Here is a 17,271-nt window from a genome sequence, read left to right as displayed (position 1 = left end):
CTGCAGTACACTTGTAAAATACATGAGATTGCCTTCTTTTTAAATTTTTGTGTCATACTGACAGTATAATATTTCTAAGCTGCTCAATGCCAGTAACACAACACAAACATAAAGGTGAAATTTTGCCATGAGGCATGCAGACATGACTGCAGACTGACCCAGAGGATTTTTGTGGTCAGGGAACAACTTCTGCCTGAAGCTGCAAAATACTTGTTTTGTTAAAGACTAAATTACTTTTTGACTGATCAATACAAAATGGATCACATCCATTTTTGCATTCTTATGTAGTGCTTTGCGGCATGTACTCAAAACATTTAAAAGCCAACTTTTCTGACATCTTTACCATCTATAAATTCCTCCATGATCCGCACAGTAAATTCACCAACCAGAGGGAATTTTATTTCTTTACGGTTTAAAGAGTAAAAACCCCACAGGAATTTGAAGTGAACACATTCTGGAATAAGAAATTAGGCCACTTTTGGAGGGCCATATTATGAAAATGGTTGTCGTCTTACAGTAAGATAAACATAAAAAAAAAATTTTAAAAGCTGAGACAGCAGAACTGCTCTGGGTATTTTTAGTGCTTTTACACACACTTATTGGCACACTTGGTGAAAGTCTTTAAAACCCTTAAAATATATAGGTGCTTAATTGCAGTTACATAAAAACATTCCACATTCCAACAACAAAAACATTTTGTTTTTACTAAGTCACTGGTCTGCCAAGCCCTTTCTACAAACTCCCTTTTGCCAATAAGAAAGCACTTAGTCTTCTCTCCTAACATATTAACAAGTCGGGAGCAGATAGCAAAAAATCTTTGACCGATCCTTTTTGCACAGTCTTCCGCTTGTCCTGAGTCATGGATTATATTCTGATCAACACACTGCTCTTCATTTCTAATGGAAAAGTGAGATGGCCATGAAAAGGGTTGATTTTCCTTTCTGGCTAAAAACTTCTGAGTTGATATGGGTATATGTTTTAGGCAATTATTTTTCAAAAAGCCCCATTGATGACCTATTTTTATTTTGTCCCAGAAACTCAAAGTCCAACTTATTTTTCAGGTCTTACAATGAGAGAGACCCACGGCATCACAGTACCTCCACCAGGCAAAGACCACAACCTAAATCCAACAATGCAAATATTGCTTATTGATCAAACAGTACCACAATCTGCAAACACCATCGGAAGCTTTTTCACACATTTGTCTTTTGTGTTGCACAATTTCACATTAAGTCTAAATCGGGTGTGCCTAAAATACCAATCTACTAACCTAGTTACACTGTCAGAAAAAGAGTATGCATCATCTTCCAAGGCCAAATTAATCACATTGGTGCATGAATCTGTTCCAGCATTGCCATTCCATACATCTGGTACAATAGCATTTGTTGATGTTTGGTCTCCAGCAACATCAGGCTGGCAACCCATTTTGTAATATTACTTGATGTCATGCTACAATATGCAGTGGCTCGGTCTGCACTGATGAAGCTAGACTCACCTCTGCAAGCTCAATGCTGAAAGAGACTGAAAAGGGAGGGCAATCTGTTCCATTTTCAAGCAATTCAGTTGAAAATGATTTGATCATTTCGGGGGAAACCACAGTATGTGAATAAACTAAATTAAATAAAATTTCATCCCAAGGTGATCAGTCAATTTGCCCTGAAACTTTTAATCCTGATATGTATGTACTACTATTTTCTTCCAAAGATATTCATCCCCCTGACAGATTTAGTTTTAAATGCTGTTTTAGATTAATCAATTTCCTTCTTGCAACTAAAAGCAGCATTGGATCTTGGAGTGTGCCAACCAATGCCCTGCCTCATACTGGAAGGAGGAACTGTGGAAAGTTATGGAACGGAGACTTTATAAGGGGGTATTAGCAATTGTCCCATAAGTAATTTTGCTGGGAATTTTCCTCATTCAATTAATGTACTCAACATTTGTTTTTTTTTGTTTTTTTTGTTGTTGTTGTTTTCTGAAACTACACCATAAATAATTAAAATTAATGATAAATAAATGATCCCTTATTTATTTCAAGGCATTTTATTCATATTTAACATGGTAGTCAATAAAAGTGCATCTTGTTGTATCCAATTCTGACTTGCAGATAAATGTTGATTGGTAGAATGAAATACCATGTGCTGCCAACACATCATGACTCTGTAATGCCTTCACCAGGTACAACATGTGGATAATTACTATATCCTCTGACGGATGTGTCTCTACTACACCAAAGGTGGTAAACACACAACCAAACAATCAACCACTGAGCCATTTCAGAGCTATTTTAATTGTAGTCTGTGTAAGACCTCAAGAATTCTCTGCCCACTTGGACCCTTTTTTAGATCATTTCTTATGCAGGTTGCAGTTTATGGTCTGCCTCACTTCCAACAGAAGCACGGTTGTGAGTGTGCACAGTTCATGTTGTCTGTTTGCCACTTGTTGCAACTGTGATGGTAGGACTCACCTGCTATGATCATAGAATTAGTCACAACCATTACATCACGACCTCTGGCTGAGTTGTTTGTATTCCTGAAAACACATGTGACGCCCACTCTGACATTTCAATAGTGTGCAATCATCCTGCCCTGATGCGTTTCTTTCTCAACAACGTCCACTTGTATCATTTCCTCCAAAACCTGCTGCCGTTACTTCCAGTAAGCAGTCAGCTCCTACATCTCAAACAGAGTTGTGATGAAACCAAGTTCTGGAGAGTGTTTCGGAGACCACCCAGCCTCTGGATCCTGCCACTGGATTGTAAACAGCTCTGTCCCACAGCTGAAACTAATAGATTTCAGATCTATCACTCCATCAGGGAACATGATTTTTCCAGTGTTGCTATGTTACAGAGCAAGCCGTGTAATTTTCCAAATGTGCTCAATATTTTCCTTTGACAGTTGATCACTGTGCTGACACAACTGTCGGCACTTCAGTCTAGTTCATGATATTACACATGACGTTTTATGGGTTTCTTGGAAATGTTTTTTTTATGATCTCAGATCAGCATAGGTATGCTGTTACATTACTAATTGGAGGACAGGCCGCACTTTCAGGGACTCGGATTGAACGCCAAGACGGGTATTCTACATCAAAGAATAACAGCAAATACATTTTTTCAGCCACTTAAGCATCACTCTGTCACAGACTTTAGCGAGGGTATAAAATCCAGGCAGGTTGAATAAAAACATGATGTTTTGGAGGAGTACAAGATAAACACAAACTAATCAGGAGAAATGGGAAGTTGCTTAGAATGCTAATTGCCCCATACTATTCTCCATGATTTGTTTCACTTCCTTACAATGTCCTTTGGGAGACTGCCTCTGTGTGGCCTCTATGTGTGGTCTAGCTTGAGGAAAATGCAGCTCACAACAACAGCAACCTAAAATCAGCAATGCAAATGTTGCTTATTGGTCTAACACAATGCTCTTTGGAGTGTCCCCGGAGGAGCGTTACTTTGCCTCTCCCCTGCCTCTGCACCAACCTAGTAGGGTTACTAATTTAACTTTAGTTCGGATCAAACAAGCCATATCATTTTGACAGTTGACCAACACTTCCCTCTCAGACATGTTCCAAGTTGAGTTTAACTTACCTTTATGAGGTTTCCAATTTTGCAAGTCTATGGCCATATTATTAAAAGTCAACTTAAGTGGTTCAAGATAGTAGAGATGTTCTTTTTACAAGACTTGATGTAAGAGACTGCATGAACAATATGTTTGCAATTTCATGCTTTACCATAAGTGCTGAGAAGAATTTGAACAGATTCTTTCCAATGAATAGCTTTAGCAGCTGCCATAGAGTCCATGGGACAAATCTAATTAGATAAAGTACTGGGAGAGCTTTGGCAAGTCCAATTAGAATGGTTCACCACAAATAAACTTAGAAGGCCTATGTGGTATCCTTCCTCGCAGACCACAGTGCTGCACATCTGTTACTCTGTAGTTAGATACTCTAATTCAAATCGCAAAATAATGAGTTTCAGTTTTGCACAGTGTCCATTGCTAGAAATTGGCAGCTACATAATATTCTCATGTAGCGACAGAGCATTGGTAATGCTTCAAACCAAATATCATCTTCAAAGAATGAGAAAGAGAGACAATAAATGGCACAAAACTCTTACTTTGTAAGATTTGAAACTTGTATCCCAGTCAAAGTTAAATACTTTAGTAGCCATCCAGCTTTGAGTGAATTATACTGTGTAGCTGTGTAACTTCAACTCACATGGTAAACATGTGATGGATCTGAAATGACCTGAGGAGAAGACAGGAAATCTGAAACTCAGTTTCATTTGGATCAACAGCTTAACATGTACCCATGTCCTCTGTGAAAATTGGAAGCCAGATAGGAAAAGCCTGCAGGTGATCATTGTGGAAGGAACAATCAGATTTTTCCACTTCAACTTTAGTCTTTTATGTTTATGTTTTTATGATCAATAATTTTCAGTTAAAGTTAAGAGTTGAGTTTTTATTTAGAGCAACCCAAGCGAGTTCCGCAAAAACATTGTTCTAAAGACAAAATGAACTGAACTGAATTTTGTTACTTCAAAAAAAATACCCCAAGTTCCGAATGCCTCATCATTCTAACACTAAAAACTACCAACAAAGTACCCAAACGGCACTTGAGAATTATTTTCTGGTTACCAACAAAGTAATGATAGATTAACCTTAATAGATACCAACAGAGGTGCCCAGAAAGTCTACACATAGAGCTCTGGAAAAAATGTAAATGATCAGTTTCTCTGATTTTACTTTTGACAGGCATATTTTTTTTAAATAAAATGAACATTGTTCTTTTATGATATAAACTGCTGACATGTCTCTGAAATTCCAAGCAAATATTTGTTTGCATCAATATTGCTGTTTATCTCTTAGGTATTCAGTAAACTCTCTGTGGGCAACGTGTCAGGTTATATTGTGTGTTGCTACCAACTAAGATTTATCAAATTATCATGAAGCCTGGAACTCATGTCGGAAAAAGAAGCATCAAAATCCCATTAGTTCAATTTGTAGTCATTTCATTGCACAGCTAATAGCATTAAACAAAACCAGACAGGGTTTCCAATCAGGACTCTGGTCTGAGGACAGGTGTACTCCAATGACCTTCTCAGATGTCCTCACTATCTGCTACGAGGCCCTTTTGTGTTCTGTAATGTAGAAAAAGAATCACACAGAGGTGGATTATAACAAACAGTTACAATCCTCAAGAATTTGTCCCTGCAGTTCAGTCCAACATACAGAGGATTAGGATGTTTCCACCTTTGTTAAAATTTCCAAAGTGCTTGAGGCTTGAAAGGCTGAGATTAGGATTGATAATTTTCTAACTTTTTACTTTTTAAATGTGACACATATCCTGTGGAGTTCAGCTGAAAAGCAAACAAGTCTGTTAGAGGGATGAATATAAAACAACTACAACGGAAAATCTGGTTCAGTATATTGTGCAAAGATATCAGTCAGGAGGGTACAAAAACATTGCAGAGGACTGTTTATGTACCGTGTGATTATTTTGGTAAAGCGAAGACAGTCATCAGTAATTAGAGAAAAACCCCGGGTCCAAGTTACAAAACCCTGAGGTTTTCCAAAGCTGAATTTACAAGGTTTAAATTGGTCAGAAAGATTGCTATGAGTCATTTCCAACCAGCACTGCTTGAGCTCTACAGATGACAAGAATGTGCTGTGTTCTCTGTATGTCTGCACTAACAGGAAGGAAGTAAACTCTTCAACGTGGAACATGGAGGTACACCTTCATTTTCTGGGGCTACCCTTCTTCAAATGGAAGTTGAGTTTTATCAAGGTGGATGATATTATCAAAAGTTCTAGCTACCAATAAGTTTGACCTAAAAACTGATCACTATTACCTGCTAGAAAGATGAAGATGAAGGATTTGTGTCATCAGCACCGCAACACAGTCATACCAAAATCAACCAAAAAGTGGTTTCACCAGCAGAAAATTCAAATATTTGAATATTCTATTTGAAATCCAGAAAACAATAATCAATAGTTTGTTTTTTTGTTTTGTTTTGCTTTGGACAAATCACAATCTAATGAATAACATGAATATTGCAAGTTACAGTGGGAGAAGGATGCCAAGTCAAAATGTGGAATGCTGACGGTCTCGTAGTATGTGCCTCAACAAAGCAATGCTAAGGTAGTCTGCACACTTACAGAAGCAGGTTTTTCTTATATGTATTTCATTCCTCTAAGAAAGTTGAATTATACAGGACATGCATTGAATTAAGGAAAAGGTTTTGAAATAATTTCTTATGACACCATTAAAATGCGTGGACACATGGGGATCCACTGAATTTGGTGGTTTCAAGAAAAAAATCTAGGTTGTTTCATTTGGGTTTGAGCAATAAAGTGAATCTAGGCTATGTTGTGTGATTTTAAGCTCAATGCTAAGAATACTAAGTTTACTGGCTGACTTCAATGTGTTTCAGTCTTTCAATCTTAACATTAAAACATATTAAGATGTTTCAATTTGCTGTCAGTGGTACAATTATGCTCATTCTTTATAAACACCTTATTATTCACATTTTCTTTGGTTGCGCAACCCCGTACTTTAATCAAGAATTTACACACATTTCAAAAATACTCTTTTACAAACAATCTGAAAAATGTGCATTTGCATTCAGTCTTTACTTTGACACCCCTAAATAAAACCCAGAGCAAACCGTTTTCTTCAGGAGACTACTAGTCAATACAAACATCTGACAAAAGTGTTATGGATATTTTTGCCAGACACTGCATATGTGAACTTTGGGGCTCCTACTTTTTGATTAAAATTCTGTGGAACATGATCATAGTTTCCACTTTTGTACATGGTCCTAAAGAAATATCTATAAATCTTTTGTTAATGAGGATGGAAACCATGCACAAAAATTTGATCTTTGCAAAGTTATGGGTCATTTTATGCCATGCATATATATATATATATATATATATATATTTTTTTTTTTTTTAAAGAGATTTTGGTCTGGGTAAAAGGCAGAACAAAAGGTCAGGTACATGATGTGAAGAGGAAATGCACAAAAAGTTAACAAAATTTGGGTGAAAATATGAACAAGTCATTGCAATCCTAAGAATATTAAGCAAACTGGCTGACTTGAGCAAGTTTCTACTGAGAAACATGTTCTAGGTAGAAACTTCTTTCAGTGTTTCAATATAAACATTGAAACATGTTAAGATGTTTCAACATGCTGCCAGTGCTACAATTATGCTGTCAGTGCATAGTTGTAGCACTGACAGCATAACAAACAGAGCCAATCATATGGTTTACTATAAGTCATTGAAACAAAAGGTCAGTGAAAGCAGATTAGGTCAAGCGCTGCAGAAACATCTGCAGTGAGTAACCACAAACGCTCCACTACAACAAAGGCGGCTCAACCCAAGTATATAATTGTGCACTGATGTTCCTCCAGCAACATCTATATTTTGTTAGGTGCTCGGTGATGTAATCCAAAACATTTAGATACCAGTGCCATGCCATTGAATTTAGATCTGGGGAAACAAGTAGAGTAGAAAAACATCTTACAGGGGGGATACCTGCTGGGATTCTGGTACGAGGACATACATCTCCATAGATGTGAATAGTTTATTTTCTTAAAAACAGCTTTGACCTTCACCAGTGTTGATCTTCCCATGCTTTCTTACTGTTTGAGCTGGGACCCTACTTTTGCGTGTGTGCGTGTGTGCGTGAGTGTGTGCGTGATGCACAGGTCTTGTGACACGTCCTCAGACAGAGAGTGTCTGAAGGGAGAGAGAGTCTTCCATGGGTTGGACTCAAAACAAGTGACGCATGACTGAAGAGGCCCAGGAAGTTCCAGCAGGCGGCTGTTATTGCCGAGATTGTGTATGTATGCGTGTGAGTGGGTGTCTGTGGGAGTTTGTGTAAGTGTAAGTCCGGGCCCACGGGGGACAGCATGGGGCAACACAGGCTGGAGTGTCTGGGAAAAGTCTGCAGTGACAAAAGCAGCAGTGTCGCTTGCAGCATATCTGTCTGCGACACTTTACTCCCCTCGGAGGGCAGCAGAATGTGATCCATGACAACGAGGTTGGGAAAAAAATTTTTTTGTTGTTGTTTTTGCATAAATCTAAGGGAGTGCGAATACACTTTCAGAACTTGTTACTTGTTTACTTACATTTAGAATCCAGTTTAAAAATCTCTCAAGCTGCAGACAGATCAAATTATTTGCTGTTTCTCACATGTTCTCTCCCAGACCAACAGCCAATCACTCCCCAGACTGCATTGCTACAATGAGCATTCGACAGGAGTGGCTGTGACGCACTGGGCACAGGGAAACAAAAGCTTGCAGACACAGCAGACTTCAGGGCTATCAGCCGCGCTGTAATCTCAGCCCCATGGGACAGACGCATCCTTGTTGCTCCCACATGGCCAAATCAGACACAACACCGGGACAGAGCACGTTAAAGCCCTAACTAGGTTGCGCTGTGAGTTCTGTCACACAGACACAGTCAGACATGACTGTTTTCTATCAGAAGCATATTATGTGTTCCAAGATAGCAATGCAACAGATCATTATCCTCCAGACAATGCTTCCAATCTGTCCTCTTTGCTTCCAAGAGGACAGATTTTGTTTTATTTTGTTCTTTTTTTTTTTTTTTTTTTTTTTTACAAAATGGCAATTCACTGATACCAGACAATTTCTCAATAGAAAGTGTATTTATTTAATAGACCCAATGTCTCTGCACTCAAAAATATGACTGGACTTCAAAGCAAATTTGTAGAGTTTGGGTCTTTAGGGGAGAAAATTATGTTAAATAGAGATGTTGAAAGCTAGACGTCATCTTTTTTATGACTTCTCATCAAAAATTCATTTGGAGTTGCTTTGTTTACATCTTATACATAAGTTTGACTAGCAAATGCAAGAGAATAGTGATCACAATTCCTCAAGTCATTAAAATTCTTTTTCACAAAAAAGAAACTAAGTAATAGTTCAAAGTATAGAACAAATCACAATCAAAAAAACTGTTTATGAAATATAATAGAAATCCCTGAAATTAGCATGTATAAGGAGAGAAACCAATGAAGCAACATTGACCAGAAACGTCACATACCTTTGGGTAAATTTCATTCCTATGTGATGCCGATCTTAAGGACATATTTAAACACCTATTTTTTTATTTTCTACATTTTTTTGATTGCACAACCCTAATAAATTTGAGATATTTCAGTCAAGAATTTACACACATTTCAAAAATGTTTTTACAAATAATCCCAAAAATTTGGAATTTGTCCTTTTCCCTGGTTTTCAAAACCGTTACCTCCAGGAGACTCCTAAATATTACAAACATATCATCTGCATGTAATTTTATTTCAGTATTAATGCAACTGCACTGGATGTTTATAGAAGCAAACAATATCATGAAGATAGGGAACAGAAAGGGACAGATAAGAGAGCGCATTGCTGGCCATTTTAAAGCAAGATTACATAAAAAAAATCAATAAAAAATACCAAGCTTACAACATGTCATCTTTGAAGCATGCTCAACTCATCAACCAAAACTACAAAGAGGGTGGTATAACAGACCTTCTAAGGCAATCCATCTTAACAGCCTGAGCAAGAAGATGATCATTCATAGAAACTGCCAAGACATCTTTGTGACCGGACCTCCCAAGATCCGTGGCTCAGGTGTGAGCATTTGTTGGCAGGACAAGTATAGGTTATAAATATATATGCCCTCCACAAATCTAGCCTCCTGGAAAAGTGGCCAGAAGAAAGTGGTAAAAGAAAGTAATAAGAAATATTATTTGTAGTTTTCCACTTGCATACGGAGAACGAGGCAAACCTGTGAAATAAGATGGCGGAGAGCAATTCAACGTTTTTATCAAGCTCTACAATGGAGTGGTTTAAATAAGTGACTTTTATTGATTAGAATGGTCAAGTCAAAGTACACGCATGGATCCAATCAAGGAGGATCTGTGTCAAGATGTGAAAACTGACGTTCCCTAAATCTCATTGCATTTACAGAGAAAAAGAAGAAACATTTCAGTCCCTGGATGTGCAAAATATATGTCCAAGAAGCTAACAAATGAGTTTTCATATTCTTATTTTATCACCTTCCTAAAATAATGGCCTAAGTCATTTTTTTGCCATTTTTTTTTCCATCCAAAATCACTCTTGGCAAAAATGATTTAAATCATTATTTTAGGAAGGTGACAATTTGTAAAATGGGTTTTGCGAAACCACATAATTTCCTTCATTTTCACAGTTTTGAACTAATTTGTGTTGGTCAATCAATTAAAATTGCAATAAACAGATTGAAGTGCTTTATTGTAACATGACAAAAAGGTAGTGGATCATTTTTCAAGGCACTGTGTATATCAACTTTGTGACCTCTGTTTTTTCATTCAAAATTCAGTGGAATGTGAGCAGAGTTTCCATTTTTGTGCATGTTCCTAAAGAAATATTAATAAATCTTGTAATAATAAGAATGGAAAAGATACAATGGAAATTTGGTCTATGTGTCATGCCATGTTTTATGTTTTTTTATGTTTTAAAGAAATTAAGGCCTGGGCTAACAGCCCAACAAAAAGTAGGTACATAATGTGGAGAGAAAATGCATTAAATTACCAAAAGTATAGGTGAGTATATGCAAAAACTGTCACAGCGTTGATAAAAAAATAAATAAATAAATAAAAACTATCCAAAGATAAAAGATGCATCATGGAGAAATGACCTGTGGCCATAGGAATCAGGCTGGGAGGCACTTGAGACTTGAATGGCTGGAAAAGGGTCTTATGACAATTCCAATGTTCTGTCAAACTGTCCTGCCAAAAACTCACTAGATTTGTGAGACATGTTTCTGGATGTCAGTCCGCAGTTAAAGGATAGTTTAATTTGAAGATATATTGGTGATAGTTTTCATTTACAAAGTTAAAAATAACTGCAAACCCCAAACTGAAATAAAACTGAATAACTTTATCATGCTCGTCTTATGTAACCAAGTGATCTTTGAGCTCTGCATTGCTGTCTCGTAGCCATCAGACAGATGCCAAAAAGAATCTGGCTCCCTCAGAAACAGTGAAGGATATAACCCATGTGCAAAGCTTCTTGTTTGCTATTGGCTCAGGCTTGACTCTTGATAAAAATTAATTCGAATACCTCCTGTCAAATACTCAAGGACAACATGCAAATCCATTTCTGACTAGGTGTATTGTTCCAAAACAGATGCTGCACAACTTTCAAAAGATTGATGGATGCTCCTTGGGCTCTGGGAGAGGTTGACATGGATCCAATGGAAAAGTATCTCGTCAAAATAAATCTTGTGTGGTGCCAAATTGCATAAACACACCTCTGGGCTTCGAGCGAGACTATGCAACAGAGAGAACCTGCAGGGAGAAAACCTGAAATCACTGATAAGACACTGTGGTGATGCATGTCTGTTAAGGGGCTACTACATTTGCCACCCCTAATTTCGGTGAGACACATGTTTTAATTATTGTGACTTGTTGAAAAAAATTTGACACGGTCTCTTGATTGGAATTTCCTATCTTTCCATCCATGAAACAAGTTAAAAGAAACATGGAGATGTAGTGTGTCTTCAGAAACTGGCTATCAAAACAACATTGCAACCCCACATCGAATGCACAACAGCATCACCAAGTGGTCACACCGAGGATGCACACTGTGTAGTTTATTGCATTAAACTATTGTGTTTACATTTTTTTTTAATTATAGTTAGAGACACAGTGGAAATTGTTTATTTATAATGTGCTTGTTTGCGTAAGTGTTTGCACAACACGGCAAAAGTCCATGCCTAACTCCTGTTGAAAAATTGCTGAAAGACTTCAAAATCATTTTTAAAAGACACTATCAATACATTCTTACAAAGTTTCAGCTATTTTAGCGGGGTGGACATTTTCGGTGTATAGTTAGTATGTTTTCTAAAAATTGCGTTGAAATGTATTATATACTTGCCTTTAGTAAAAAATAAATAAATAAATAAATAAATAAATAAATAAATAAATAAATAAATAAATAAATAAATAAATAAATAAATAAATACAATGAAAAAGACATAGATAGAAACCACTGACGGTCTAAAAATATGTTTAAACTGCTTCATATACCTATACATATTTTAGCAAGGTCGCCCTTGCCAGTGGTTAGCATTGTCCTTCACGTCACTCCGTAGTTCTTCCTTTTTTCTAACTGTGTAGAGACTAAAGATGGCTGAAGCTTCTCCATGCACAAGCCGGTTCTTCTGTCACAGATGCTCACTGGAGATTATTCCTCGGCTCCCCGTGAGTATGAGTAATAAAAAAAATCACTGAACACAAAAGCTCTGTCAAGAAAAACATCACGGGGTTGTTTTTGCTTCCATACACTTCGGTGTAAGTGACGTGACAGTCGTTAGCATGCTAACTCCGCTAACAGCCTCCTGAGATGGTCCGCGTATCATTCACCTCAACCTACTTAGCTGATTATCTTTGTTATAATCAACTGCGTACTTGCTATGGTCGCTTATATGCCACTCGCGTTACACAACTTGCATCAGAGTTTATTTAATTTCTTAATGCACCCAAGTGGCTGTGTTGAGGCTAACTGCTAACTGTTTTGATCAGTGGTGTTATATTTAACGTCCAGAAAGGACCTGCGCGGATTCTTTGATTAAGAAGTGTATTTGTTTTATTTTTAAGCACGGCTCACATTTGTTTAATACATTGTTAGCGCGTCGTCTTATTTAATTAACTGCTTAGTCAGTTTGGTTAGCCGCTCGGGTAAACAGCAGAGTTGCGCTTGCTTGTCTCTGGTCGTCTAGAATGATCTGTCACTCCGCAGCCAAGCTCTTGAAAACATTAGCCGTCGATCTCCGCAGCCGCCGCTAATACAACTACGCAACACATACGGCAGATAAGACGTGACTTTGCTCTTTCTGTAAGTCAAGACGTAAAATGCAATCCCCTACAGTGTGCATGTAAATATGTGGTTAGAACTTCTTTAAACGTCTGTTTAACGTCTGTGAAACTGGAGGGGGGTTACCATGGAGCCAGCAGCAGAAGGAACGGCTCGCTGCTGGTTTTTCCATTTTAACCATGTAACCATAAATCTGATCTAGTATTTTATCGATTTCAATGCTATGATTTTGCACGTTGCAACTTAACTCTACCTGAATTGTAATTTCCCTCCTTACATTTTTCATGGTTAGGACTAGGATGGGAAAAAATGATTGTGCTGTGTGTTGTTACTGTGAATGGCTATTTAATCTTTGTAATACTTTGGATGTATTATAACAATGATAAACTTAACAGTACAATGTTTGCAAAGTTCAAAACTCAAAATCTAGTGTTGAGATTGTGATTATTTAATTTATCCACTCTTTCTTCTATGAGGGCAGCAATAAATATCCATATCTTTAGACTTATAAATACTCGCGGATAGGACGTGCACATTACAAAGTTTTAAATCATCTCTTAGTTTTGTGTTGCTTTTAAATTAAAAATGTTTGAAGGTGACAAAAAATATGAAAATATCACTTGATGTTTATGTGTAATTGGAAGATTAATAGCTGAACACCAACTAAAAATTCTGAAAAATGCCAACATTTAACAAAAACTTAAATACAAAAGCAATGCTAAGTCTGGTGGGGGCACAAGTAAAGCCTTGTGCCACTCAGGCTTATCATAGACTGGGAAATAAAATGCACTCTGTGCTCCTTTGCTAAAATGTATAAACATTAAACCATGAGGGAATCGTTCTTGTTTTGCTTTGTTTTTTTGATTCAGAGATTTTAAGTATGGCAAGTAATTTAAAGTATAGCATTCAGCATTACACTGCATTGCAACAGCTGTTCATAAAATTATAGTACACAGTGACATGTCTGTTGTTGAACTTTTTTTATAATCTATGCTTTTTTTTTCTTCACAGGAATATATGTGTCCACAATGTGAGTCTGGATTTATTGAGGAGCTGCTGGAAGAGAGAAGGTGCATGTAAAGTAGTAACTAAGCACAATGTACCAAATATCCTGAATTATTTAGATAAATATGCGTGATTAGACCACTGTTTGTTATTAGACATATTTATCCATATATTTTTGTCTTTACCAAGTAGAAGTTTCATTGTCCTTGGTGACATACAATTATGAGGCCACCTCTGAAACCCATCATGTAGTTGATTTTAATCAGATTTTCAGGACATAGCTTTTAAATACTTAGATTCAGGTAAGTTAATGACATTTAGGTTTTATGTTGTGCATAACAGAGTCCCTAACTTTTATTTGGATGAGTCTTCCAGATAGAAAATCGACTGCGGGTGTTAAATATCAACTGGGTTTTATATTTTGCTTTAATATTACACTTTTACCTAGTATAATGATCATGTTACCAGAATGGGCAAATATTTGAGGAGGCATGGTCTATTATTTGCATCCAAATCAAAACTGGAAGGGTTGATAAACTGGGCAAAAAGTGACAGTAAAACCTGCTAATATAAATATTTTAAATCATTTTGGTTTGAAAAAGTGGAAAAACAATGTTCCTATTAGGCTCCCTTGTAACTTTGTCAACAATCTGCTTCCCTGTCTAGTGCTGACAATGGGTCCATGTCCACCATCTCCAGCGGACCCCAGAACCAACAACCATTGGAGGTTTTCAACCTAATCTTTACTCAGATTATTTTCTTTAACAAGGAGCTGCTTGTGTCTTTTGACTCCTGTGACTCTGTTATGCACACTGTTGTGTAACAGAGTCAGCAGTTCTTAAAACTGCTTTAGCTGACATTTTTGTTGAACCTATAGTTGACATGAGAGAACTTGTCATAGCTTTCAGTTCTGCTTTTGCACATTATTTTTGCCTTTTGTGAAGTTTACCTTATTAATAAGGCATTGAGCTGTTCATTTCTTTTACTATGCTGTTTTCTTTTTCCAGAATATGGAGCAGCAGTTATCTATGTTCCCCTCCGGCTTTGGTCAGTTTTCCGTTAGCCTCGTTGATGACGCCTTTTACCTTGGGCTTGGGCTTGGACTAGGGACAGAGGTCAATCGGGATGCTGAAAACCAGCCAGAAAGGGACATGTCGTCTCGGCAGCGATACGGTGCCAGGCAGAGTAGAAGTCGTCATGGTTCAAGACGGCAAGCAGGAAGGCACGACGGAGCTCCTACTTTAGAAGGGTGAGACATTTAAACATTTCTGCTTTCCTAATAGCGCCACCCTATTTTTCTAAATGTTCCTTTTCTCTCATTCTTTGCCGTTTGTTTTTTTTCATAGTATCATCCAACAACTTGTGAATGGAATAATTGGATCTCCTGCAAATATTGGTGTTGGGGCCTGGTGAGTCTGTGGCACTGACATTTGAGAAGCAAAGAGATAAACTTGCAGCAGTTTCTTTAGCTCTGTATCTCTCATTTTAAGGGGGGTTCTCCACTCCAATCCAATGGACTATGCTTGGGGTGCTAATGGACTTGATGCTATTATAACACAGGTAAAAAAAAAAAAAAGAAGAATAAACAACAAATAAAATGTAAGTTATGTTTTTTGCAAGTCTGAATTATAAATCAAATAATTCAATTGTGAATGTTTTCTCTTACGTTCAGTTATTAAACCAGTTTGAGAACTCAGGGCCACCGCCTGCTGATGGTGACAAAATAAAAAGTCTTCCTACAGTGGAAATTACCGATGAGCATGTTGGTAAGTAAAAAGGACGAAAAGCAACAAACTATTAGCAGCTAAAACTCTAGACATTCAGATCACTGCACTATCTGGGCACGGTCTGAATGTAAAGCGTCCAGTAAATTAATTTACTGGACGCTTTTAACCGCACAATTACCTTGACACGATGGTGTAAACATGCTAGCATTAGGCTAGCGCATTGACAAAGTTTTCCATTGCCAATAGCAACAAGGTTTTGAAGTTTTTTTCAAGAGTGTAGCTGTTTGTTTGTGACTCTGACGTTTTATCAATAATGAATACGGTAAATCCCCAACAGCACATCCATATAATAGAAGTTCATAATACTGTCTTTCTGTGGGCGAATCTGGTAAAAGGTCAGGTTAACATACTCTGTATACCTGACGTTTTCACACACTTCTTTTCAGCCTCAGGACTGGAATGTCCAGTGTGTAAAGAAGATTACAGTGTTGGAGAAAACGTGCGACAGCTCCCCTGCAATCACATGTTTCACAATGATTGCATAGTCCCCTGGCTGGAACAGGTATTTCACGTTATCCTACCCCATTTTCCCTGCTGTTTACTGTAACCATTCACCAGTTGGTGTATGAAACAGGGTCATGAAGGGTAAACATCCATAACACCCATGTGTTTGTTTTGTGCAGCACGACACTTGTCCAGTATGCAGGACGAGCTTGAGTGGACTGAACACGGCAACAAACCCTCCAGAACTCTCAGAGATGAACTTTACATCCTCCCCTTCCTCCTCGTCCTCATCGTCGTCCTCCTCCTCCACCTCTTCTTCCCCTCCGTCCTCAGATTCCACCAGCAATGAGAGCTCCACTGATAACTCGTAGGCAGGGTATTTGTATCCGTCACCTCATGAGCCGGTTTCTGCTCCTCGGCTGAGCAGTGACCTCCAGTCCCTCCCTTCTGTAGGGCAGAGGCCTGAGTGCATATCACCAGGATCACTCAGGCCTGTTTCAGGGGTAAGTGATACATGTGTTTATGTATTTCTGCCCGCTGTGTCCCCTCCCTGCCCCACCTCCACCACCTTCATCAGGAACGTGAACAATGGAAGGGCAGACGCCTGCGGTGCAGCTTCTGACTGGGAGGATGTGGAAAAGCGTGAAAACTTCAAGAGATACATGGAGCTCAAAGCACCTCTTAAAAGAGGAGAATCCAAAGGTAGAAGACCAGGAGCGCCAAGACAATGTACCAGTGTTTTTGTAAACCTCCAGCCTTGGTTGATGTAATATGGCCCACTTTTGCGATAGGCAAAACGAATGGGTATTCTTTTTTGTAATAAGTTGCGTTAAAATCTTTTGAGTGCACAGCTTCAGTGTGCATTCAAATGTATTTATGGTGTGAGTGAATATTACACTTCAATATCTTTCCAATTAAAATTTACAATAGTTTGTAGAATTGTTTATTTTGAACAAGCGATTTTATCTAATGAATTGCAGTGATTGTTTGAATAAAACTAGTCTTTCTTTTGGGTTCAGTCCGTGCTAACCTAAGTATTTAAAAAAAAAAACAAACAAAAAAAACGTGAGATTCCTTTTAATCTCAGCTGCTGCAGGTTTTTTTTTTGACAAAATCTAAGCATTACAAAAAGAAAATGACAAAAAAACAGTTTATGATGTAAAT

The 17,271-nt window shown here is 37.7% G+C and overlaps 1 protein-coding gene across 3 annotated transcripts; it reads left to right on the top strand.

Annotated features, from left to right (window-relative positions):
* Nucleotides 1-12,161: 12,161 nt before the first annotated feature.
* On the top strand, nucleotides 12,162-17,224 carry LOC129378081 (E3 ubiquitin-protein ligase RNF126-like). 3 transcript variants are annotated; one of them, XM_055058364.1, is made up of 9 exons: nucleotides 12,162-12,258; nucleotides 13,883-13,941; nucleotides 14,543-14,603; nucleotides 14,884-15,125; nucleotides 15,223-15,285; nucleotides 15,367-15,436; nucleotides 15,549-15,642; nucleotides 16,050-16,165; nucleotides 16,287-17,223. In XM_055058364.1, the coding sequence occupies exons 1-9, from the start codon at nucleotides 12,184-12,186 to the stop codon at nucleotides 16,476-16,478; spliced, it is 972 nt and encodes a 323-aa protein (XP_054914339.1). In that variant the 5' UTR covers nucleotides 12,162-12,183; the 3' UTR covers nucleotides 16,479-17,223. The 3 variants fall into 3 exon arrangements, with proteins under 3 accessions (XP_054914339.1, XP_054914347.1, XP_054914355.1); XM_055058372.1 differs by lacking the exon at nucleotides 12,162-12,258 and adding an exon at nucleotides 12,962-13,052 and having other exon boundaries at nucleotides 16,287-17,224; XM_055058380.1 differs by lacking the exon at nucleotides 12,162-12,258 and adding an exon at nucleotides 13,078-13,131.
* The last annotated feature ends 47 nt before the right edge of the window (nucleotides 17,225-17,271 follow it).

The sequence above is a fragment of the Poeciliopsis prolifica genome, unplaced genomic scaffold, assembly GCF_027474105.1.
Source record: "Poeciliopsis prolifica strain line A6 unplaced genomic scaffold, Auburn_PproV2 SCAFFOLD002, whole genome shotgun sequence".
Lineage (NCBI taxonomy): Eukaryota > Metazoa > Chordata > Actinopteri > Cyprinodontiformes > Poeciliidae > Poeciliopsis > Poeciliopsis prolifica.
Note: the sequence above shows the minus strand (reverse complement) of the source record. Positions and strands in the feature narration are given on the sequence as shown.

Coding starts and splice junctions, on each gene's coding strand:
- LOC129378081 (XM_055058364.1), top strand. CDS start 12,184: ATGGCTGAAGCTTCTCCATGCACAAGCCGGTTCTTCTGTCACAGATGC. Junction 15,286..15,366: donor AATATTGGTGTTGGGGCCTG/GTGAGTCTGTGG, acceptor TCTCATTTTAAG/GGGGGTTCTCCACTCCAATC. Junction 15,643..16,049: donor AATTACCGATGAGCATGTTG/GTAAGTAAAAAG, acceptor ACTTCTTTTCAG/CCTCAGGACTGGAATGTCCA.